The sequence below is a fragment of the Rousettus aegyptiacus genome, unplaced genomic scaffold (genome assembly GCF_014176215.1).
Source record: "Rousettus aegyptiacus isolate mRouAeg1 unplaced genomic scaffold, mRouAeg1.p scaffold_m13_p_1, whole genome shotgun sequence".
In the NCBI taxonomy this organism is placed as follows: domain Eukaryota; kingdom Metazoa; phylum Chordata; class Mammalia; order Chiroptera; family Pteropodidae; genus Rousettus; species Rousettus aegyptiacus.
The window spans coordinates 102,135,650-102,161,826 of NW_023416284.1; the positions used below are offsets into that span (position 1 = coordinate 102,135,650).

The 26,177-nt window shown below is 39.3% G+C and overlaps 1 protein-coding gene across 3 annotated transcripts in view; it reads right to left on the bottom strand.

Moving 5' to 3' along the window:
* Nucleotides 1-1,986: 1,986 nt before the first annotated feature.
* The window catches only part of RCAN2 (regulator of calcineurin 2), a 229,708-nt gene continuing 205,517 nt past the window's right edge, over nucleotides 1,987-26,177 (bottom strand). For all 3 annotated transcript variants that reach the window (XM_016158919.2, XM_016158918.2, XM_016158920.2), the window contains 3 exons: nucleotides 24,351-24,524; nucleotides 20,899-21,070; nucleotides 1,987-4,542 (listed from right to left, as the gene is read on the bottom strand). In XM_016158919.2, the coding sequence (XP_016014405.1) occupies nucleotides 4,382-4,542; nucleotides 20,899-21,070; nucleotides 24,351-24,524 (507 nt within the window). In that variant the 3' untranslated portion in view covers nucleotides 1,987-4,381. The remainder of the gene's footprint in view (nucleotides 4,543-20,898; nucleotides 21,071-24,350; nucleotides 24,525-26,177) is intronic.

Consider the following 26,177-nt stretch of genomic DNA (forward strand, 5'->3'; position numbering starts at 1 on the left):
CTTTAGGTCCCTCCAACATGAAGAGGCCTTCCTGAACCCATGGGCTTCATGCCTACTGCCTGGAATACTCTTCTAGCACTTCAGTGGACAGTTCCTTCAATGTCACCTCTTTGGAGAGCCTTCCCTAACCATGATCTCTCACTTTTATTCTCTATTCTCATAATGCATTCTTGCTTTTCTTCATTGTGCTTATCTATTAGAATTTGTAATTCTTTTTTGACTTATTTCTTTGTTTATTATCTCTTTCCCACACTCTATTCTATTTTCGGAAATGGCAGGGACAACATCCACCATGTTCACCACTGGAAACCCAATTTCAGGCACCTGGTAAGTTCCTGGTAAATATTCATCACCTGAATGAACAGTGCCTCATCCAGTGCTTAACTTCTATGCTTTCTATTTTATAAAATATTCATTTATAGATTTGAATATATGGAAGGCTTTGTATATAAGGAAATGTCTCATGGACATAAGATGGATGTGTTCTTAGGATGAGGGGACATTCCACATTATTTTCACTCTTTCCTTTTGTTCTCATAGTAGTTTTGTTTCAGTTGTATAATTTACAGATGGTACATTGCTCGCATTTTAAATGCATTTTACATATGTATACCTCCCTGGAGATCTAGATGGAGATGTAGACTGTTTACAGCACCTCGGAAGGGTCCGATGTGTCCCCTTCCAGTCAATACCCTCCAAAAGGTGACCATTATTGTAATTTCTATCTCTATAGATCAGTTCTGACGACTTCTTAACATCATAAATGGAGTTGTACATACATTGTATACTCTTTCATGTCTGTCTTTTGTTAGTCAAAAGTATAATTTTGAGATCCACTATATTGTTATATGTCTCAGTAATTTGTGTGTGTTTTTTATTGCTTTATAATATTCCTTTGTGTGAATGTAACACAGCTTATTTATCCCTTCTACAATTGAAGGACATTTGGTTTATATCCAATTGACAGCTATTATAAGCAATGTTGCTGGGGACATTATTATATTGTACGAGTCCTTTGGTAGAGACGAAAACTTGTATCTACTGAGTATGTGTCCTAGAGTGGAATGGCTCCCTGGTAGGCATATGTTTAGCCTTGGAATATACTATCAGTGTTCCAAGGTGGTGTTCCCAGCACAGACTCCTACTTGCTCTATATTGTCACTAGCATATTTTCCCATATTTGATTTTTGCCATTCTGATAGGTGTGTGGTATATACCTTTGAGATTTTGACTTGCCTTTCTCTGACAGAAAATGATATTGAACCCTTTTTTAATGTTTATGGGCTCTATGGGTATTTCAGATATGTGCATGCATGAATTGTCTGTATATGTGAAGTTCCTGTTTAAGTATTTTGACTATTTTAAAGAAAATGAAATGAATTGTCTTTTTCTTGTTGATTTGTAAAAGTTTTTTTTTTTTTTTTTTTTACATTTTGGGTATGAGTTATTTAACTACATGTATTGTAAATATCTTCTCCCAGTCTGTGGTTTTCCTTTTCATTCTCCTAATGGTGCAATTTAATGAGCAGATGCTCTTAATTTTAATGAAATACGATGTATTGATCTTTTATTTTATGATAGTGCTTTTTTTGTGTTTTAGGTAACAAATTTGTACCTATTTTGGTTCTCTTATAGTGTTTTAAGCTAAAGAATAAAGTTGGGTAGATGTTAAAAGAGGGCTCTAGTACACTTGAAGTGGTTTTTAGGAGCAAGATGGTGGACACATGACAATAAAACAGGGCTCTCCCACTTTCCCCTGCTGATCAGAGCCCAGCTGATCTTTCCAGGTCTTGCTCAAATGCCTCTTCCCTAGAGAGACGGCTGCCAACCAGCTCCCACTCTGCTCATTTCGGGAAGAACTCAGATGAGTTAACCTCATCTCTGGGTAATGTCTTAGAAAGATTATAGGCTGAATGCCACTCCTCCACAGTTACGACTCAAAAATTTTCATCTCAGGCCGACAACACAAAAATTACACCACATGGACAAAGAGTCATTCACCAGATATATTTGAAGTCTAAGCTCTTTGAGCTATACACGTGCACAAATGATTCAGTTGGTGGAAATCTCCCCATTCCCCGCCATATTTAAACTTTTCAAACTTAAAATAGTGCTAAAGAGGTTTGCATAATGTGCATCATGGAAATGCTGAGGCAATTCTGACATTCACAGTGCTAGGAGCTTTCAGTGAAATACTTCAAGGAATTTTTCCTGTTTCTTATCACTCCCCTGGGAAAAGTTCCTCTTCCTCCCTCCCAAAATCCAACTTAAGGAAATAATTACTGAATCTGAGACAGATTAACATTGCCACTTTGCATTCAAGTTCATCAAGACTAAATACTTGGGTCGTACACTCCGCTGAATCTTTATGACTAAACAGAACAGTCATTTCAAGTTTTACTAAATTTGGTCGGAAATGTCAGATGTTTCTGTTTTAAATCATTTAACAATCATTTCCAAACATTTTCTCATCCAGATTTTGTTAGAACCTGCATCCTAAAAATTCTGAATTGCTTAAAAATTCAATAACTCTCAGATGACAGATTCAGCAGAAAATGGCTGATACCCGCTGGTCTCCGTTCATCTCAACGGCTGAGGGCAACATTTCTTCCACTAGAGGGCAATATTTCTCCACTATTAATCTAGTCTTTCATTTGTCAATGAAAAACCAAAAATCTCCACAGCAAAGGAAAGTCAAAGCATTTGCTTATTAAACTCCTCAGATTTTATTACTAAAAGGAGCCTTCATTTTTCTTTTGGAAACTCAGGATTTTACAGGTAATGCTGTCCTCAGTTTCACCTGTACTGTGTCCAGTACTATATTGCTATATTCACAGTAGAACGGACTTTAATATCTGCGTGATCAGTCTAAGTTTCTGATAAAACTAACATACACCTTAGTCAAAAACCACAATAATCCTTCCATCAGTTGGCTGTGTTATTGTTCTTGGGTGTTTTTCTGAGGCTTGGGCAATGAAAGTATTTCCCCACTCTGTCGTAATTAGCATCTGCTTCTAAAGGAATTCATTAATGTACAGGAGTAGATGGCACATATAGCAGAAGGTAATGGTTCTATAGGTGTATCTTCTGTAATGCACTTTGGGCTAGAGAAATAGAAAAATCACATGTAACGAAAACTAGTAAAGTTTTTGAGCAATATGGGCATTGCATGAGTAGGATCAGCATACATTAATCTGTCATCCTTTCCTTTTTAATATGCTTGGTGGCTGCTACGTTCTGGAGATTCAGGTTCATCCAAACTGTCTACAACTGACATTTGCATCTTCACTTTATTTAAAAACAAGTTATCTTGATAGCAAAGATGTTGGCTAATCAGGTATATATTGGCATGAGAAGTTTTGTGATCTTTCAAAATTCAGCACTATCCATAATAGAGCGTAATATTATCAGATTATCTGTATTAGTATATGAAGTCATTCATAAGCAATGCACATATTATGCTTTTAAGCAGCTAACGGCTGAACAATCACTAAATAAAAAACATCCAGATTTTAAAAGCACAGCTGAAACATTTGTACAAATATACAAAGAGAAAAACAATCGTTCAGACACCATGAAACTTTTGTAATAAATAGGTTTGTCTGAAATCGGTCTCTATCACCCTGGACAAGCCTCCCCAGTGAGGCTGGGAAAGTCCTATATGGAAGTGGTGTTCAAAATCTACTGAGGAGTATCTTTGGGGCCAAGCTCAGGTTTGCCTTCAAGAATTTTAACAGAGTTGTGAAGTATTGACTCAAAATAGTGAATATACCCAGGCTTGTTGAGCTGGACGACACTGATAATTTTCCTAATCTAAATAGGACATGGCCGGATGCTGACAATCGGTGAGTTATAGTATCTCCTCAAATCATGAAAATAAATGCTGGTGATCATGCATGTCCTGGGAATGTTGGGATGCAGAGGACTGAGTGAGACCAGATAGGAATATCTCATGCAGTCAAGTTTACTTATGGTCCTACTTAAGTGGCCAGGAAAAAAACAACACATACACATCAGGACTGGGACCGAAACAGCTCACAAACAACAAAAGTGCTATTTATAACTGATGTCTCTGGGTTGGATCACCATGAGAGAATGAAGATATAGACTGTACTGATTGTTTATTAAGAAAATACTACTTTTTTTCCTATAACCTTCTAAATAATGGATTATACTTTATGAATATGATATGATCAGGAAACGCATCACCTTTTCCTAGCCCTTTTGTCCGAGAGGCTTGATTACAAGGAAGGAATCTCAAACAACCAAACACCCAGGGATTTAAAGGCAATTCTTTTTTTTTTTTTTTCCGACAAACAATAGAGGGGAAAAAGCATGATAAAGAGGAGACGGATATTATCATTGAGGCTGAGCAGTGAGCTCAGTTGGACACGGAGGGCGGCAAGCCAGGACGCCGGGTTTGGATGATTTTTGGCTTTGGGGACGTCTTTGGATCCTCCTCCTCCTCGATGTCACTGTCACACACATGCACGACGACACTTGGGGTGGACTCAGTCCCTGCATGGAGTTCATACTTCTCTCCTGAAAAGCAAGAAAAGTAGGGGTAAGAAAGGCGGTGGGCTTTAAAAACAGGTTCTTTGCTGAGGTTTACTTAGAAAGTGAGAACAATTTACAGTGTCTCAGGAAACCTGGGCTCTTGCCCACAGATAACACGGGGCACTGGAAAAGGAGTGAGATGGATCTGTCCTTGTATCCCAGCCCTACTACCTGTCAAGGATACAACACTGAATAGCCCCCTAAACCTCTCTGAGCCTCAGGTCCTTAACCCTGAACATCGAAAATGGCAATACCTTCACTCCATAGGGTTGTGGCAAGGACTGAAATGGGTCTGGAAGTTAGTTTTTGGTTTCTCTTCAATTTCTGAGCATTGCTGCTAATTGCTGAGTAACCTTGAGCCATTCTTTATTCTTTATCTTTTGGATAAGGCAGTCTGTAAGTTCTCCTCCAGGTGTATGTGTCTTATAGCAAGAGTTGCCCCAGAATGGAATAAGGTGAGATCATTGCTTATCTGGGATTTGCAGTAGATATTGGGTAGCTAGCTGGGTTAGATAACTATCAAGGTCCCTTCCAGTCCTTAAAGTCTATCATTCTTGACTTGCTCATCTTACAATCAAACTGCTGTTAGCAGACAAGATTCCTGTCTTTGTTTCACTTCCATAGGTATTTATTGAGCATCTCTCATGGTCTGGCCCATTGTTAGTCATAAAGGCTACAAAGCACAATATATATATATATGCTTTTTACAAAAGCACAGCCCAGTGGTGGCATCTGGAAATAAAAAGTGTTCCAATATTCCATGGTAAGTACTGGGATGGCAATATATGTCAAGGAGTATGGTACCAGATTGTAAGGAGAAAGTAATTCTAAAAGGCTTCCTAGTGGAGGTGACAGTTGACCTGGATCTAAGAGACAAGTAGAAGACCAAAAGGGGTTGTGGCAGGAAAAAGGGGCGTTCTCAGTCTGCATGCTCGTAACTTCTCAACTGCTGACATATTCTACTTAATCTTCTTCTGACATCCTATTCTTCAATCCCCATCCTTCAGGAATCAACAGAAAACTCTAGAGACAATGTCTCCCAGACATTTTCCTGCTCAGTGGTTCCCTGGATCTCACTAGAGATGGAGTCTTAATTTTTGAGAGTAGGACAGAAGACTCCACAGTCTTATCAATCTTTTTTAGTGCTGCCTCCATCAATTTCCTGTTTGCTTTGGTCAAACTGGTTTACCTGTTGGCTGGCTCCTAATCATGGCAGCCATATTTTTGTATCCACCAAACTAACTACTTTTATTTGGCATAGCATCACCTCTCTTTCTGAGATTCTCTAAATTCAGAACACCACCCGGTCTAGGAACCGTGCCTGTTATCCTTAGTCTGTAGTGGAAAGTACCCTTTCTGGGAGGCTAGAGAAAATGTTGTCAATTTCAGGTCCAGGGTACTATTTATGTGCTACTGTGTACACCTCTGTGATAACAGTAAACTCCTGCAATGTACATTGTTAAATTCTGGTTGCTGACATAAGGGAATGAGGAGCACTGATAATGCAGTAAGTATCAAAGCTCTTCTAAGTCATGCTGGGAAGGATGTAAACATGCAGAGTGAGCTATTGTTATGGGTTGAATAATGTTTCCCCAAAAGATGTTGAAATCCTAATTCCCAGTGCCTGTTAATATGGCCTTTCTGGAATTAGGGTCTTTGCAGATGATTAAGTTAAAATGAGGCCATTAAGATGGAGTCTACTTCAAAATGACTTGTGTCCCTATATAGAAGGGGAAATTAGGATGCAGGTGCTCATATGTACAGGGAGGATGCCATGTGAAGATCAGAGTTATGGCTACCACAGCCAAGGAACTGCTAAAAGCTAGAAGAGAGGCCGGGAACAGGTCCTTCCCTAGTATCTTCAGAGGGAGCATGGCCTTATCAACACCCTGATATCATGCTTCTAACCTCCAGAACTTGAGTCAATCAATTTTAGTTGCTTAAGCCACTCAGTTTGTGATACGTTGGTATAGCAGCCCTAGAAAACTAACATAGTCATACCCTGCTAAGAGTATTCTCTTTCTGTTAAGATTCGGAGACATCTTTATTGGTGAGTAGAGCAAAGACTTTCCAGGGTGAGGACAACAAATATTTCACAAAAATAAAGCATTACACCTACAGTATTTCCCTGGAAAATGGCAATAGCAAAAAGGGATAGAACTAACCAGAGCCATAGAAATATGGCTCAAAAAAACTACAATTTAAAGTCTAGATTTGGTGAAAATTGTAGGTAGAGAGACTTGTGTCAACAAATATTAAATCTCACAAAAGTGGACCAGTTTGGAATCAGAAGAGGACAGTGACAAAAATGGGGAACACAGAGCAAAACCGGGAAGGAGATACTTGACTAGATCATTCAAGCTACACTTTGCTCGTCCCTCATGGAGAATAAGAATTGATAGTTAGCACTCACCTAGCCACACTGTCATCCACTCTGAAGTTATTATCTTACATATACTTGGCAGTCGTGGTGCTATTTGTAGCTCATTTAATTGTGTTTGTTCTGTTCTCCTTACAATATTTTGTCATTTTTATCAAAATCCATTTTTATCAATATCTGAAGAACCACTTCAGATATTGCTAAGGAGAGGAACCTACATGAAGCTGGCTTTACCTGAGAGTTGCATACAAGGCTCTGGGCCAAAGGTGGGCAGAGCTGGTTGGTGGCATCTTTGAGCACTGATTCTCAAGTACCTGACAACTTACTAAGGGTGCTTGTTAAAAACAAAATTTATCAGTATGAGGATAAAACCCTGAAAATTTAAGTGACGTCTGCATTGGTATTCCACATTCCCAGGTGTTTCTCAGTGCTTCAGTGTCTGGGGGGGTCACTGTTTCAGGGCTTTGTGTGCAGGTGGGAGGGCACTGGAATACACCTGATGGGCCCCCTCCCTTATGCAGCATGATTTTTCATTTGAAAATGATACTAGTGGCGGTAGAAGGTAGTGCGGGGAGAGGCATCAAGGACACATAAAGGAAAAGAAGCAAGGAATCCAGATCAGCTCTGCAGCCACTCCCAGCCGCCAGCACTCCTTAACCTTTGGCGTTCTCATCTATGTTGCTGGAAGAACAGGAAGTCCCTCAAAATCCCGTAGCAAACAGTGACTGAGTTCATTTTATCCAGGGTTTCTAAAATTTTCTCTTTTCTTCAGGAGCGCGTTGCAATTCTGAATGAGAGATTCCCTCCAACAAGAGACAGAGGAAGAAATGGCTTTCGAGTAATTAAACGAGGTGGTCCCTGTTTTTGTGGGTAGGACTTGTTCCACATGTTTGGAGAAGCAGCACCTTCTGAAGGAACACTAGCGGCCTCCACAGCCCCATTCACGGCTCTGACAGTTGTGATGCGAGGATGAAGGGGATGGCAGTCTCTTGTCCTCTGATGTGGGGATGGCAGGAAAAGAATCTGCCATAGCAGAGTAAGTGTGGAGATTGTGGGACATGGGGGTGAGGGGGTGATGCGGGGAGCTGACCAGACACCCTGCCCTTTCCTCATCTGTCAGTAAGAAGCTAACTTAAAAAAAAAAAAGTAAAGTATACATAATAAAATAAGCCTTTTGATTAAATTATTTCTTTGCCCTGGCTTGGATAAAGAACATTCCCTTAAAGCCCCCTTTCGTTGTAATGTATTTACTGCTTCAAAAGCCGATGATTCCCTCTCAGTCTAGGTGTGTTGGGGGACTGCTCGGGATAGGGGAGGGGGCAAGCACAGGGCGCCCTGTGCAGATCAACTTTCGCATCAAGTTAACAAAGTCATATTGCTTGGTAGTAGAGGTATTTTATTGCTGTGGTCCCATTAACTTTGACATTTCACTGTTCTATTTTTGAAAACTCTCTTACTATCAAAATCCAGCAAAGCTTAACAGCTGCTGAGAGCCCACAAAATAAAAAGAAATAGCTTCGTCTTACTGGATGAAATTTTTCTTTCTTTCTTTCATCCCTTTTTTTTCCCCCTCCTTTCTTTCCTTTTGTGCTTCAGCTTATTCCTCTACCATAATGGCGGATGTTAATGCCGTCGCCCTGAGCAGGGGCCAGCAGGGCTCAGTAGGGGACAAGAGGCAGGTCGTGCCCCAGTGTAGTGAGCAGAGCCACGCAGAGCAGAATATCTTGCAAAGGACAAACAGTCACATATCTATCACACTCTCATTCCTCTAGTCTATAGTCTGTGAGCAGAAAGGAGGCCAAGACCAAAAGCCCTCAGAAAATGCATTGATCAGGGTTTTCCAACTATCGCTAAGAAACAAATTACCAGCCACGCAAAATGCAAAATCCTCTAGAACACGGTCAAATGTTAAATCCTCATTCAGCTCTTTGGAACTGATGTAAGCTTGGCCTCTGCTCAAAATAGATGTACGTGTGCACAATGTAGTTAAGTCACCAAGCATTACTGAGTATCACTTTGAAACATTCTCTGTTTGCTGCCTCCCCACATTCTGCTCGTAATGACTTATCCATGGTTCACCTCCTCCCATCCAGAAGACTCTTAGATGGTTTCTCACCACAGGGAGTAATCTTTCCTGTCAGAATAAACTTCCTAAAAACATTCGGAAACTTCGCCTTTTTGCTTACTAGTGACGTGACACCGAATGTTACATAACATTTCTAAGGCTCAGTTTCCCTCGTCAGTAAGATGGAAACAACCACTACATACCTGGGCCATTACAAAAAAAATATGTGTCAAATACTTATATAGCCTTCCTGAGATGCATGATATAATTATTTAAGGTGATATTGTGGTCAGAATAATTTCTGGTTTTCAATATGATGAATGAATCCAGTCACACTACACAATAAAGAACTATTAAAGAAGCAGCTAAATAATTGCAAAGAGCCTTTACTCAATGGAGTACGTATTGGAAACAGAAATAGGGGGTGAAGGGATCTCACAGTTCAAATAATAGTGGGGTTTTATAAATTCTGATCCTCAAAATTGAATAATCTTTTTCCCCCTTGACCACTGCTCCATTTCTCTCCTCATTGGTAAGTTTCTCTCATTTTTTTCTTTCTTCTCACCCATTTCCACACTTCTATTCCTATGAGAAGGAAAATCTTAAGTTGCCTTTTTAATGAGATCTCTGATTTTCTTTTTCTGAGACAGTGTGAATCATATATTTATAATGCTTGATTATATCACCTTTTGTATTATTCATTAGTCATTTTATCTGGTAATTTCTTATATTCAAAACTGCTGAAGCCAGGACTTTAACTTTGTGATTGCTGCAGCTTCGGGTGCATGTAAGTGCTCAATAAATATGCCATTTATTTATAAAAGCATTAAGCGTGACCATTTATGACCTACTTATGTAATGTCCAGTACATACACATACATGAATTTTTCTCCTGTAGTTAAACTAGTATAAGTTTTAGCTTTCGACTGAGCTGAAAACTATTTATGGGCAGCTATTTCTCTTTTTTCAGTATACATTCGGTGCTAGGATATAGGAGATGTCATAGAAACTTGCTATCTGCCTTAAACATAACAATTATTGACTGAGCACTTACCAAATGCCAGACACAGCTTTAAGTACTTCAGGTAAGTTAGATATTTAATTATGACAGCGATTCTGTAAAGTGGGTTTTATAATGTCTAGTTTATATAGGGGGAGGGTCAGATCATCATGTAGGTAGTAAACGACAGAGCCAGGAGTCAATGAAACTCAGGCAAATCCTGTCTGACTTCAAAGAATGTGCTCGTAATCACTCTCCAGCCCTACTTCTTGTTATTCGCACTGTTTTCATATTCTATAAGAGACTCTACTGAAAGAGCATAGTTTTAACCTTTACTTTTAATACATTTTCACGGCAACTCATATTTTTAATGAATATTGGTTCTCTAGCTAAAGAAAGACTATTGATTCCTTTTGCATCTTGCCTCCTTTTGTTTGGCCAATTGCTAGTTTTTCTAGGCATGGTCTCCTTGGCAACAAATTTTCTCAAAGGACAATGCTTAATAAATTATAAAAATAAAAGGACTACGAATTATATAGACTGAGTTAATTTATCTCTTTTGTGGTAGCTTTGGATCTGAAAAAAGATTTTCTCTGTTTCCTTCTTGCTTTAACTTTATTATCTCTCATGTTAAAGGTGAATTCTCAATAGGAAAACGATGTGTTGTATCAGATTGATTGTGTTTTGTGAATGTGGTCATAATATTTCCTGCCCAACATTACTCTTCGAGAACCTAGAATCTTGCCACTCCTTAATCAAGGACTGTCCCCCATGTGTTTCCTCCCCTCAAATCTAGGCAGGCCTTTATGACTGTCTTGACTAATACAGTATGGCAGAAGTAACCAGTGTGACTTCTGAGTTAGGTCACAAAAATGCTACGTACTTGACCTTGCTCTATCAGAACGCTCACTCCTAGAACCTCACCTCCATGTTGTAAAGAAGCCCAAGCAGCCCATGAAGAAGCTCACAAGGAGAGAAACCAGGGTCCCTGACCCACAGCCTGTCTGAGCTCTCAGCCAACAGACACCTGCCAGCCCCGTGAGCGAACCATCTTGAAAGTTGATTCGCCAGTCCCCAGCTGAGCGACAACGCATGCACGAAGCAGAGATGAGCTCTCCCCGCCCGAGCCCTGCCCCAAAAGTAGACGTGGAAGTAAAATAAACAGTTGTGGTTTTAAGTCCTTCATTTTTGGCTAGTTTGTTACATAGCAATTGATAAGTAATGGGTCATACAAATTCCCTTTGTTTGGAAGCAAGCTAAGCCACTACACTTGAGTTGAAATCAATGATCTTTTAGCATTCTTTCTTCTTTTTCTCCTACTCAAGTGCTGTGTTAGAATGGGTACTTCGCCAGTCCCAGTGGTTTCTTGCATGTGGAGGGAGCCCCATTAACATACCACAGGGACCTCTCTCTCTGGTCCCTCCCTTACTCTTCTCTGGTGGAAGAGGAGTGACACCTGATAGGTAACTTTGGGAAAAGAAACTGGAAATGCTCAATTCCCCCTCTCCCACCTTCTTTGAGCCAGCCCTGCCTGCAAAGGGCCTGTGTTCTGCTCTCAGCCATATGCTAATAAGCACAACAGAAAAGACACTGCTTTGTGTGGGGCAGCCTGACATTTTCCGTCTATGTGACAGGGTAAGTCAAACTGCATAGTTCTGGATTTCAGCATTAGGAGCTACTGCTTGACTAAACCACATTCTCAGCCGTAGTCTTTTATCAGACACAGAGCTGGCATTATTGAGCTCATCTGTCATACTTCTTAACTAACTCTCAGTGAGTTCTGAACCAAACAGGGAAAAAAACACATGTCTGTTATTAATCTATAGAGAATTTTAAGAATGGGTGATGGCTTATCAAGGCAAGTGCTGGGACATTTCTAACAGAATCTTTGAACAGAACAGTGCTGGGCTGTTTGCTGAGCACTAAATATTCGTTTGGATTAAGAATCTTTTATATTTGATTAAGAAGAATGGAAATTCCAATATTAAAATCATTTTAGACTTGTCCATGCTTAAAAGGCACTGCAATCTTCTACTCACAGTATTTTTTACTGTAAGTGTCTTTTTTTTTTTTTCAGGAGGAAGTGGGAATATCAGTCCTGATCTATGAAATAAGTAAAATGGAATTTCTATGTATGTTTCCTTTTATAGAACATGCTGCCTATTGGTGAGATTAAACACAGAGATTGGGAAAAGAGTTCAGAATGATTTGAAATGTGCTTGAAAGGTGTTCACATTTAGATTTCCTTTCCCTTCACATGTTAAGTTTAGGGCTTAATCAAATTCGGTAGGCGGAGAAAGGCCTACAAGGCTGCCACGCCCCAGTTCGCTGCTCCCTTGTCATTTGTAGAGACCACGCAGGTGCCTGACACTGATCCAGCTCTCAGACACCTGGGGGAGGAGGGAAAGAGAGTGACATGCCGGGAGCAGGGAAGGCGTGAGGAGTGAGGAGTGACTAGCACTTCCTTCCCTCTCCCCTGGCACTGGCCAGTATTTGAGCTCACCACGTCTTTAACTTTCTGTCAATCCTGGTAGGGCTAAATGCTGGTTTGGTTGGGGTCCAAAAGACTGAGTTATAGCAAAAAACATCAGGAAATTTCCCAAAGCTGCACCCCCCTCCCATCCAGATATGCTAGTTAACACTATATTTAAGTTATCTGCTGGCATTCTTGTCTTCCCATATTTTTCCAAAGAGAAAGTGTGTGTGTGTGTGTGTGTGTGTGTGTGTGTGAAGGGGGAGGGGAGTAGGTGACACTTCTCCAATTCTCTGTACTGTCCACTGTTCCCCTCTCTTCCTCTCTACTGTCTCTTCCACACTGGTACTTCCAATTCCTTCCTAGGCACCCCTTGCCTCTATGTCTCTGTCACATGTGGGAACCACATGATACATAGTGCTAAAGTATAATTAGTGTGTTTCTCAAATAAGGGGGCTATTTTCCCAGTGGTGTCTGGAAATGTGATGGGATTTTTTTTTCTCATAGAAAAGAGTGAGTGTGGAAACTGGAATTTAGTAGGTGAGGCCCAAAAATGCTAAGTGTCCTGCAGTGTGTAGGACTGTCAGTTCCAAAATATCACAATGAGCCAAGAGCCTAACATAGGCACTGAGATTTTAATAGGAGACTAAGATATGGTTTGAAAACCAAGTGACAATAAATAGGTAATGCACACTGAGCATTTACTATGTCCAGGGCTGGATATATGGATGTGTATAGATGATCTCATTTGAAGCTCCTAATAATCCAATTTTACCCTTCAGGAAGCTGAGGCACAGAGAGGTTAAGAAAGTTTCTGAAGGTCACATAGCTACTAAAAGGTAGAGTCTAGATTCAAACTCACATCCATGATGCTTTTTAATCATCATCCTAAAGCAAGAGAAACACCTCTCTTCATGTTGGAGCTTCATTCATAGCTACAAAAAAGAGGAGATGTTTCAGGGCAGAGCGACTTATTGGAAGCTTAAAATCACGGCTGTCTGGTAGCTGCCTATTCACAAGATCAGTATGAGGGGGGAAAAAGAACTATTTCCTAAGTAGAAGTAGGAGGGATTTAGGATCAAAAGAAATATTGCAGGGAGGAAGGAATACTACAGGGAGGGAAGTCCTTCGCAAAATTTTTTCTCTCTGATTCTTCTGTGTTTCCATGAGCTCATATTTAATTTTGGTAAGTCCTGGGGAAAACATTATAGGTAGACTTGAAGGCAGGACCAATTACCGAATAGCGACTCTGCCCCTTTTCCTTTGTGCAGCAGCTATTTCTATCAAAGAACGCCTCTACGCCTGGGTGCCAAAGAGTATAAAGTAAAGCACACACCAACCCAAATATTTCATTGGAAGTTCAGAGAATAGGGCCATTTAAATAACCACCACCACCACAAAGGTATGCTCATCGCTCTTACTGGCTGGTAGACACCATTCTGAGTGCTTTACATATCTCGATTCATATACTAGCAGAGGAAACATATCTCTGAGGGTACCTTGCTCAAAGCAGAATGGTCATCACCATGAATTTGATAGTTTCGATGTGCCAGCCCTTGGGCTAAGTGCTTTACATATATTAATTATTGCATCTCCAAGATGACCTTGCAAGTTGTCAAATAATCACCATTAAAAAAAATGCAGAGGGTGAAGTAAATTGCTCAAGGTCACCACAAACAAGTGGTGGAGCGAGGAGCCCAATCCCAGTCTGCTGAGGTCGAAGCATATTGCCTCTGATGTTTAGGAATAAGGTTGAGATAGTGCAGAGAAGACATCAGGGCTGCACATCATAGACTTCCCTGCATCAGTAAGTCTAGTATGAAAATAGATCTAGTGACCTATTTTCCTATAATAAGAAAATATTGACGTGAATGATTAGAGTCTTCCCCCATACCCCCATCCTCAGTCCTGACCAACATCAAAGTAGGAAACAAAAGGAGTTCTTGGTAAGATGAAGAGGGGCAGAGAGAGAGAGAGAGAAAGACTACTTCTGCAGTTTCATTATAAGAGGTGCTCTGCTTCAATAAAAGAAAGTTTGCTCATCTTCTGGGGGTTTCCATCTAAGACTGGACTAGTGCAGCCATTTTGTCTTCATTTCCTCCCAAATCGCTTAGAATCTAAAGTACTTTATAGAGACAACTGATTGACTGAGGGGATGAATTAGTGGATCAGACAAGATGTGGAGCCCTAGAAAAAAGGTAAGAGTAAGAACAGGTGGCAATGTCAAGGGAGACCAGAAGAGAAGAGTTCTCTGAAGCTTGTGAGGAGGGGCTCGCCCACGTAGGGTGAGAGGAAAGTGGCCGACATTAAAGAAGAAAGAGCTGTCTGTCTGAGCTCTCTGTATGCTTAGTCACAGAGTCATGAGGTTTTCCTCTCTGGGAATGGTTACCCTGTTCTACTTTCTCAATATTAGGGGCCAGGCTAGGCTGTCAGATGTGTGAGCACACTCGTATTTTGGTTGTGTATCTTTTTTATTTTCTACAATGTGCATATTTTACCTGTGAAATAAGAAAAAGAAGTATTTCATACTGCTGCTCCATAATGATTAAAAATAATTGTGGAGTATATGCTGAGAAAAAAAGTCCTTTAAAATTTTTCCAGGGAAAAGTCTTCAAAAGGAGATGGAAAATTATGAGCATGTGTTCCAGGATCTGAAATCCGTGTCCCTTTGGGGGAATGACACATAGAGACTGCACTAACTGGCACTCTGGAGACTGGCTGTTTTATTTGCTTTTCATATCTGTGATCAGAAAATAGCAATTGTCAAGCAAGAATAGAGTCTTATATAATAGTGATACCACATGCACTCAAAACATAGGTGTCCATCTATATTTTAAAAATGGAATTTTCTGTACCTTTTGAATCAATGAGCCCGGAATAGAAAATGTTTCTTCCTTTTAAGTTACATGAATTAATGAAATATATTTTCCATTTGGAGGAAACAATATATATTAAGCAGCAAAATGGCAAGATTGCTTTACTATGGCATGTTTTGATGGAGAAGAATTTGTTAAAAATCTAAATATAGCAAGATGCACGCAACTTGAAACTTGAGCTCTGTTTTTAAGCCTTCCTCTGCAGTTAACTAAAATTGATCTCCCTAACAAGAGCTAAAAATAGCAGGTGGAAAAAAGGGAATAGACAATGACTTTTCATATCACTCCCTGCAGGCATTTTCAGTGACAATGAACACGACCTTCCAGAGCCATTCTGGAGAGAAGAACAAGGCTGGCATTTCACATCCCGCCTCTGATTTACCACCCATTTAGTACGGTACATCTCTATTTTGCCATTTTTGCTGATTGGTATAGATAATCTGTTTTGCCAGGTTGGGTTTTGTTTTTCCTATATTGTTTTACATCCAAAAAAGAACACAGCACTATATCCTTTCTGGAGTCAGGAACAAAGGGTATTATACAATAAACCAAAATAAATATTCAATTCATTCTTCACCTGGTCAAAGTGCATCTTATTTGATGGGCCTCTTTAAATTCACCAGGGGGACTAATACAAATGTGGAAAGCTTCTGTTTTATAGAGATGATGACTGTCCTTTAAACAGAACAGAGGAAGATAAATTCTGATCTGCATGTCCCAGTGGATAAAAGAAGAAAACATCCAACATGCCCTAAAGAACAGGTGCAGTGGATGTGTTTTTTGTTTGGAGGGTAGTGCCAATAAGTAGAGAAACGAAATTGGGAGGAATAAAATGTGTTAGTTGTTTTGTATTTTTAAAATTTTCTTTTGCAGCGGTCTTGAATTTCTTCTGGAGAAACTAATTTTACTCTTCAAGAAACATCTGTGGTTTCTCAAGCTTTTGATTTCTCAGTCTACTTCTTGCCATTGGTAGAGGGATATATTTTAACTTGCCAGCTGTGCAGCCCTGGGCAAGTTACTTAATCACTCTGTGCCTTACATTCTCCAGCAGTATAAACGAAGAGAATAACAATGCCTGACTCAAAGAGATGTTGTGAGTAAGTTTTAGCCATTGTTTTTATTTAAGTACCCCTGCCCCCTTTCCTAATTTTCTGTTTTACTTACTTCTTGGATCTAAAACAGAACATACAGTCATGAGGACAGTGATTAAAATGTTTGAAATTGCACCCTCAAATTTTCCAGAATATAAACTTGTTTCCACTAGGATAAAGAGAACTGAGAGATGCTTCTCCAGTGTCATGTGGTCCTGGTCTCATGTTGTAACATCCTGTTAGGAATTTTAAAGGAAACTCACAGTTTTGAATTCATCATGGCTCCTTTATAATTGCATTGCTCTATCTGTTTCAGGAGCCTCTCTAGAAGTCCCAGGGTCACCCTTGTTCCTTTCTTAAAGAACAGGGGTGTTGTTTTACCTCTGCTTGTCTGAGCCCAGTCCTGTGTCCTCACCCTCATATTCATCCTTCATGAAAGGGTCTTAATAATGCACATCGCTGCCTTCGGTCTACAGCTAGACATAATAAAGCTCCCATAAGCCAGCCCTTTTGCTGACGTGACCCTGAGCCTGTGGACTCCTCTTCCTGGATGCCAGCTCCAGGATGTGCTTTCTTTAGACTCACTTTTTCTCAGCATCTTCAGATTTCTGCTTCTCTGCCAATTTAGTGCTAGTAATCACTCCTGCGAAGCAAAACTCCATTCCTCGGATCATTTGAGTTGCTTTTCCTTGGTCTCTTTCTAGTTTATTTCTGGACTCCTGAAACTGAGACCATTATCCTTCAACATGAATGAGTTATATATAATTTGTTACTAAAATGATTCTGCCAAAGGATTAAAAATGAATTTTACTAATTTTTATCTCAAATAGAATGTTGGAAGTCTTCTTGGCAGAGAATGCATTAATTTAGTGGTGCCTGGTTCAGTCTGCCTAAAGCCATAAGAAAGCAACAATTTGCCAGTGAAGAAATTATCTCTAGGCAGGCTAATAGCTTCATTCATTCATTCATTCATTCATTCATTCATTATTTATTGAGCATCCACCATGTGCAAGGTGCCATCAGGCACTGGGAATACAAAAATGAATAAAACATGCATTCTCCCCTCATAAAGTAGAAGAGACAGTAAGTTGAATGATAGAAAATCACCATAAGAAGAGTCGAATATTTGTGAAGGAGCAACTCCTTTTCTTGGCTTCTCACTGGGGAGGGGGCAGGGATGTGGGTGGGGGAAATGCAGGGTGTGGCCCTGTTCCCTCATCTTTGCAAATGAGACAGCTGGCAGAGGCCAGGTGACTACTGTAACCTCTGTGATATTTTCAGCTCAGTTGATGGATACAAATCATTCATCTGTGTGGGGTGAAGAAGGACACAGGAAAAGGACAAATGGATAACCAAATATAGAGAAAAAGCTTCAAATTGCTGTCAAGGAATGGAGAGAAAAGTATCCCAGGGAATACAGCCTAACTGTAGCTGTTCCATGGGACACGATATCAGTCATTCTTAAAAAGCAGGAGACCTTCATATTCACTCTTGCTCATGGAGTACATGGACCCTCATTTGCGTACTTATCAGACCCTGGGTTAGGCTTTCTGCAAGTTATAGTGGGGTTAGAAATAACTGTCAATTCAGGGTTAGGATAAATGTTGTGCCCATGTCAGAGAAGTGTAAGACTAAAGTCCACTGAGGCAGCCACTTATAGAAGGCCACTGGATGTGGCCAAGTAGGGGGTCAGAAGAGCCAGCTTTGGTATTTGCCTCTGCCGCCAACCAGCTGTGTCAGCTTGAGCTAGTATGTTCATCCCTCTACAGCTCAGTGTTCTGATCTGTAAAACGGAGATATCATTTGTTCCTATCTCTGTGCTTATTGCACGGCAGAGCACTTCAGAAATGGTAGACACACATTTAATTGGTAAGGAAAAGTAAAGCTCATAGGTTAGCAGCACAATTAAGGTTAAAGTCATGAATTTTAAAAAATATTATTGATAAGTTATTTGCAGCTCTACAAAGAACTCCCTTTTCTTAATCTGCTTCTTTAAGACCATTTCTTTCCTCCTCCTCCCTCCTTAGTGCCAGACTCTGTGAGCATCCCTTCTGGGGCTGAATTCCCACTCTGTCTGTCCCTTCTGCTTCCATCAATTCCAGGTCACACTGGTCCCTGGAAGTGCCTTCCAGGCCTGGATTCGGGTCCATTAGCCAGTGAGGGTGTGTGAGACTTGCCCTTATCTTGTTTTTGCATTAAGCTTTGTGAACATTAACTACAAATGAATTTTCTTTCCTGTTCTGAATAAAAAATGATTTGATTTTACGGAATTACCAGCTCAAAGTGAGTGGACCAGAGGCCAGCTGGGATCTGCTGGTCAGAAAGTCTGACTTGGCCTGAGCGTCCTTTACAAAAAGTGAATCAAGAAGAGCACTGCATTGGAAGCCTTGTTCTTGGCAAGTTATTTCTCACCATCTCTGGGCTTCTGGGTTTTTCCTCCTGTAAAATGCAAGTTGGCCAATGACTCGTAGGTTCTCTAACCAAGACCTTTGTGATTCAATGAAGACCTCTGTTTGCAGACATTCAAATAATTGCACAAAGGGTTCAAATGTGTTCTTGTTACTACCTGTAACAAGAATCAAACAGGCAGCTCCAAGAACCTTGGCTCTAATCAGTCCATTTTGGGCAGGAGTGGGGCAGGGAGGAGGGGTGCTTGCCTGCTTCTGAAATGTCCTGAATTACTGTCAGAAATGGTTTTACAAGGCTCAACTTGAGCAGACTCAACTTATTTTATACAGTCGACATTAATCCATATCATAGACCTGGCTCTCCTCAGACAGAGAGTACACAAGCTCAGGATTCCTGTATGTGAACCAGACTTTCAAAGAAATCACATTTCACACATATCTCCCTTATCTTTATATTGCTACTTTCATCGGCCCATTTTAGTTAGACACCTACTGCTCCTCACAATGGCTCTTTGATGGTGAAACCGTCTTTGACGGCCATTTTAAAGGCCCTAAAAGCCGAGCGACTTGATAGTGTTTACAAAGAAACCCCTAAGAAGCTTGTTCTTGAGAGTCCTATAATTCAGCTTCCAGACCACACAAGAGACAGCAAGTACCTCTCTTGCAGGGAGTGCTTTATTAAATCAGCCTCATCCTGACTGGAGGACCCCATTAGGTGACCAGCTCTTCCTGCTTTGCTTGGGGATTTCCTGGTTTTAGCACTGAAAGTTTCCAGGAACCCCTGAGTCCTGGACGAATGAGGAAAGTGGGTCACTCTAATACCCAGGTATCTTGAATTTCAGTATATGCAAGAATGAACATATGTGATGATTAAAACTGCAGATTTCTGAGGTAGGTGATTCTGGTCCAAATGTTTTCCTGACTATACTAAAGAATACTGGTTAAGTCTTATAAATTTGTCATCCATGGCATTTGGCATTTGGCTACTTGTTGTTCTAGAACTCATCAGCACCTCAGAATCATGTGGGAGTTTTTGAAAAATACTGATGCCTGGACTTGACCCAAATCAATAAAATTAGAATCTCCTGGAGTACTCTCAAGGCATTGGGATTATATTTTTAAAGCACCCTCTCCCATCAGGAGAACTACCAGTAGATAGGGTAGACGTAATGGCCATTATTTACCTTGGGATCCACAGTGCCTAAAACCTCAACAGGCAACTGGCCGCAGCCCCTCCTCCAGTTCCCACCATTCCCCCTCCTGCTATAATACAGGACACATACTTTGTAGTACAAGGTGGCAACATTTGCTGAAATTGAGGAGAATATCACTTCTAGGTATAAAACATAAAGCAACTTTTGGATAAGTGTATAGGAGATATGTATGAGAATGTTAAACTGTAGTTTAACATTCATGTAATAACAAGAAACTGAAAACAATCTAAATGTCTACCAACCCGAAACTGGATGAATGAAGTGTGATGGTATATTCACCCAACAGAATGCAATACTGCTGTGAAAATGAGTGAATCCAAGATACATATACTAGCGCTGGAACAAAGTTACCATAAGATTTTTCTAGTTAGAGGCTACTGTGACCAGCTCCATGGAGACTTAGAGACTTCACTTGGGCAAGCAGATTGTCCTTTAGCACAGGGTTCCTGACATCAGTAACACTTGGTTGCACAGCACAGAAGCCTCATGCCAGCTGGTAGAGCTCATTTTGCCTGTTCTCAGGAAACAAATTTCTTTTGGTATAGAGAGAAATCCCATAAGAATTAAGTAGCTCTTTGCAATCTTAAAATATCTGCATTGCAATCCAGAAGTTTCAAAGACTGACATTTTAGTGCTGGTTCCTGAATTGCTTTTAAATAGGTACAAAGTCTGATGCTGCATTCTCATTCATTATCCTCTCATTGTCCACACATAGCAATAGATCCATCAGAAATGAAAATGTGTCCTTGAACCCAGGATTTCAAGGTTGTTAATCTTATTTGGCTTTTCTAGGTTGCTGACAAATGTTTATGTTTAAAGGGCTCCAGAGCTTACCTGGTCCTAGTTTGGCCACGGCATAGAGGAGGTCGTAGTTGAGGACTGGCGTGGCATCGCTGATGGGCTGCCAGCCAACGGGAGGAGATGCAGGCGGTGAGATGAGAAACTGTTTGGCGGGCTGTGGTGGAGCCAGATGAAGTTTGTCTCCATCTGTCTCTGGAGTCTGAACCTTTCGAATAGAGTAGAAATGAAGACCCATGATTTATTACGGCCTCAGGTGTGCTATGTTGGTACACTAAGATAAAGAGCCTCACTCTTAGCCTGTGACAAAAGAAGCAATGACCCAGGCTGTAATAATAATAATTATTACCTCACACTACATGCTCAATTATCTTATTTCATCCTTAAAACTGTGAATCTTAGCCTTTAGTGTGCATCAGAATAACCTGGAAAGCTTATTAAAACACAAATTGCTGCGCCCCCTCCTGGAGTCTCTGATTCAGTAGATATGGGTTGGGGGCCAATAATATGCATTGCTAACCAGTTCCTGATGCTGATGCTGTTGGTCCTCAAACTTACCTTTTCCTACTATCCTCTTTTCCTCCCTTCCTTCCTTTCTTCCTGCTCTCTCTCTCTTTCTCAATCTCTCTCTCTCTCTCTCTCTCTCTCTCTTTCTCTCTCTCTCTCTCATTCTCTTTTGCAGTTGACATGAAATTCACATAATGTGGAATTATCCATTTTGAAGCAAACAATTTGGTGGCCTTTAGTACACGCCCAAGGTTGTGCAATCACCACTTCTATTTAGATCCAAAGCATTTTCATTACCTTAAAGGAAAACTTGCATTCACTAAACAGTCACTACCACTTCTGTCTCAAGTCAGAACCTGGAAACCACCGATGTGCTTTCTGCCTCTCTGAATTTACCTGGACATTTCATATAAATGGAATCATAGAATATGTGACCTTTTGTGTTTAGCTTCTCCCATTTAGCATAATGTTTTCAAGGGTCATCAATGTTGTAGCATGTATCAATACTTCATTCCTTTTTATGGGTGAATAATATTCCATTGAATAGATAGATCACAATTTAATCTATTCACCCACTGATGGACATGTGGGTTGTTTCTGCCTTTTGGCTATTGTGTGTAATGCTGCTATGAACATATGCGTGTACGTATTTTTTTGAGACTTATTTTTCATTCTTTTTGATATATACCTATGAGTGGAACTGCTGGGCCAGATGGTAATTCTATGTTTAACTTTTTAAGGAAAAAAGTCAGGTTTTAATAGATAAGAAAATTGAGATTTCTATAAGTCACCCAAGTAATTAGCAATGTGGGATTTGAACATGGGTCTGATGTCAAAGTCTAAGTTCTTTTTCTTTTTTAGTTTTTATTTTATTTTATTGTGGTAAGAACATGTAGCATGCAAGCTACCCTCTTAATCAATTTATAAATGTACAATATGTTATTGTTGATTATAGGTATGGCAGATCTCTAGAGTTTATTCGTCTTGTTTTACTAAAATTTATATCCATTGATTACAAACTCCTCATTTTCTCCTATTCCTAGTCCCTGGTAACCACATAAGTGGAATCATGCAATATATGTCTTTCTGTGACTGGCTTATTTCACTTAGCTAATGTCCTCAAGGTTTATCCATATCACATACTGCAGAATGTCCACTCTACCCAAAGTAATGTACAGATTCAATGCAATCCTTATTAAAATTCCAATGAAAACTTTTTTACAGAAATAGAAAACAATAATTCTAAAATTTATACATAATCACAAATGACACAAGTCAGCACATTTCCTTATTTTAAAATATATTAAAATCTACACATATAGAGTCAACTGATCTTCAACGTGGGTGTCAAAAATACACAATGAGAAAAGGATAGTCTCTTCAACAAATGGTGTTAAGAAAACAAGATACCTATATGAAAAAGAATGAAAATTAACATTATTTTACACCATACACAAAAATCAACTTGAAATGGATTAAAGATTTAAAATCTAATACCTGAATCTGTAAAACTCCCAAAGGAAAGTATAGAGGAAAGGTTTCATGACATTGGACTTGGCAATAATTTCATGAACATGACACCAAAATCACAGGCATCAAAAAACAAAAATAAACAAATGGGACTATATCCAACTAAAAGTCTTCCATTCAGAAAAGGAAACAATCCACAAAGTGAAATGGTAATCCACAGAATGGAAGAAGATATTTGAAAACTATATATAGGTCAAGGGATTAGTCTCCAAAATATATGAGGCAATCCTCAATAGTGAAAAAAACCAACAACTAATAACTGAATTAAAAAATGAGTTAAGGACTTAAATAGACATTTCTTCAAAGAAGACGTAAAAATGACCAATAGGAATATGAAAAAAATGCTCGGTTTACTAATTATTAGGAAAATGTAAATCAAAATCACAAGATATTACCTCACACCTGTTAGGATAATTAATTTTGAAAAAAACAAAAGACAACTAGCGTTGGCAAGGATTTGGTAAAGTTGAAATCCTGTACACTGTTGGTGATTCCTCAAAAAATTAAACATAGAACCACAATATAATCCAGCAATTCTACTTCTAGGTATTTATTCCAAAGAGTTGAAATTCAGCCCTTGAAAAGATATTACCACTTCCATGTTCACTGCAGCACTATTCACAATAGCCAAGATTTGGAAATACCCTGTCCATTGACAGATAAATGGATAAAGAAAGTGTGGTATGTACATAAAATGAAATACTATTCAGCCCTAAAAAGAACCAAAGTCTATATTCTTTTCACTGTATCATCTTTCCAAAGATGGAAACAATGCTTACTGACCAATAAGAGGTGAATCAAGATACCTAATGCCGAAATGAGGATACTGATAGAACATTATGCACACTGATTTTCTATGCTGTGGACTTTGTGTACCTTGCCAAGAATTACCATCCCTTTTTGGAATAGCCAGAATTTATTTTTTTGGATTAAAACACAAAATTGATTTCCATATGTTTGTAACCTTTTCTCATAAATGTGACTCACTGAAAAGGTATACAGTCCACTATCATATAATTTAAATTTTAATTATAACCCTTCCAGTAAGGTTAGGAGTAGTTATCAGAGCACTCTTGACAACTATTGGCTAGCATTTATTGTGCATTTACCAAATGCCAGGTACTTTAATACTCAATAATTAATTTAATCTTCAAAACAACAGTATAGGGGTGTATATCATCATCCCCATTTCATAGATGAGGAAACTGAGAGCCTCTGAGTTACATAACTTACCCAGGTTAGAGCCCAGGCTCTCAGCCTGCATAGATTGCTTTCTAAACCTCTATGTTGTCTCTGCCTGGGAATCATAATATAGGTTTGTTTGTTTGTTTTCCTCAGTGGGCTAATTATAGACTACAAACCAATATGAAAGTAGAAAAGAGTTCCATTTACAATTTTAAAAAGGAAAAAAAATAGGGCAAATGGCTTAACTTTAGAAAGAATTACCTTACCTGTGCAAAGTAGAGTTTTAATTTTTTCCCTCTAAACTGAGTTTCATGAAGCTCTATCCTGGCTCGGGCTGCAGATTTGGGATTGCTGAAGTTTATCCGGACACGTCTGAAACTCTTAAATAGCTGGAACGTCACACATTCATCATAAGTCCGGAACAAACCCTCAAATTTTTCCTGATAAAAACAAACACAGAGGAAAATTCATTGGTCTCATATCTTACATGATGCCTGATGTGACAAAAACAAATGTCTAAGTATATAAATAGTCTGTTCCTAACATAAAATTAAAACAAAACACTGGTTATTTTTTTTTTTTTTTAAACTGTTCATCTGTTACCAGGTGCTAAACATGCCTGAAGATTCAGTTAAAGGACTCAAAATCCAGGTTCAGGGATCTGTAGAGGATAAGCGAATGAGGTCTGAAGTGCATGAAAACCTGAAAATTATGCAAAATGTCGAGTAAGTTTCTGCTATGTGTTTCTTTCTGGGGAGAGATATCATAGCTTTCACAAGGTTACCAAAGAAGTTTATTATCTCCAAAATATTAAAGCTATTGAGCAAAGCACATGGAAGACATTATTAATAAGTCTCAATCTTGGAGGCACTTTTCTTGCATAAAGACATGAGTTGAGAGCCCACACTCTCCAAACCCTTCTAGCCAGACAGTGCCATGTGATTAGTCCTGGTCAATGAAATGTATGTAGAGATAGGAAGAAGCCCTTAAGAAAATTTTCAGTCTCTTTCTCTGAAGATACCATGTGATCCAGATGATATAACAGTCAGAAGCAGAAATTTTCTTCAGCCTGGCTTCATGAGTGGCTGTATGGAGTACAGATACGGTTCTCCCTGCTCGCACCCCATCCTATAGAAGACTTTGCCTTGACAAGGCAAAAAAATGGACCTCTATTGCATTAAATCACTGAGATTTCGGGGTCCTTTTATTCCTGCATCATAAACAAGCCTATCACAACACAAACCTATCATTTAAAATTTTAATTCAATGCAATTTTCAATTCAATTGAATAAATCTTTATTAAATGCTCATTTTGTACAAGGCTTGGTTTTTAGGCTTTAGGAGGATACAGAGATGAGTACCTTTTTGTTTTGACTCTCAATGATCTAATGATCTAATGTGAGAGGTAGACACAGAAACAAATAAGAGAATGCTCATATGACTTGGAAAGGCATAAAAGGAAAATTAGAGAATTTAAAATATATACGTATATATTAATGCCATCTCTCTGGTGATTCTTAGCTTTAAAAATAATCCTTATTATAAGTAACAAAACCAGTGCATGTTAAGTTACTGTGTGTTCTTAATGGAAAATTGCCACGAAGGAAATAACTTTTATTAAAAAAATAAAAGCTCTGATTCTTTTACTTTCACAATAAAAGATATTTTGTCATAAGAGTGAGTATAAGTGGGAATGAAGGTGCACAAAAGATTAATACTGCAAGATTCATTCAATTTTGATTTGTAAGGGATCTAAGAGATAATTAACTCAACCTTTCCCTCCTCACCTCTATCATTTTACAGGTCAGAAACCCTGAGGCCTGAAGAGATAAAGGCCTGTCCATGGCCACATGGCTAGTTAGTAGCAGAGCTATGACCCAGCCAATGTCCTTGTGACTCTGAATAGAGAGATGCTTTTAACTACAGAAAAAAATTACACTGCTAGAATGAGAGAAAGAGAAAGTTGCTCTAATAAGAACAAGAGATGGATAGCAATCAAATGACCCAAGGTTCACATGGACCACATCTAAGAGGATCAATGATGTGATGCAGGGCTCCGAGGTTGCACAGGAAGAGGCTCCCCACGTTAGAGA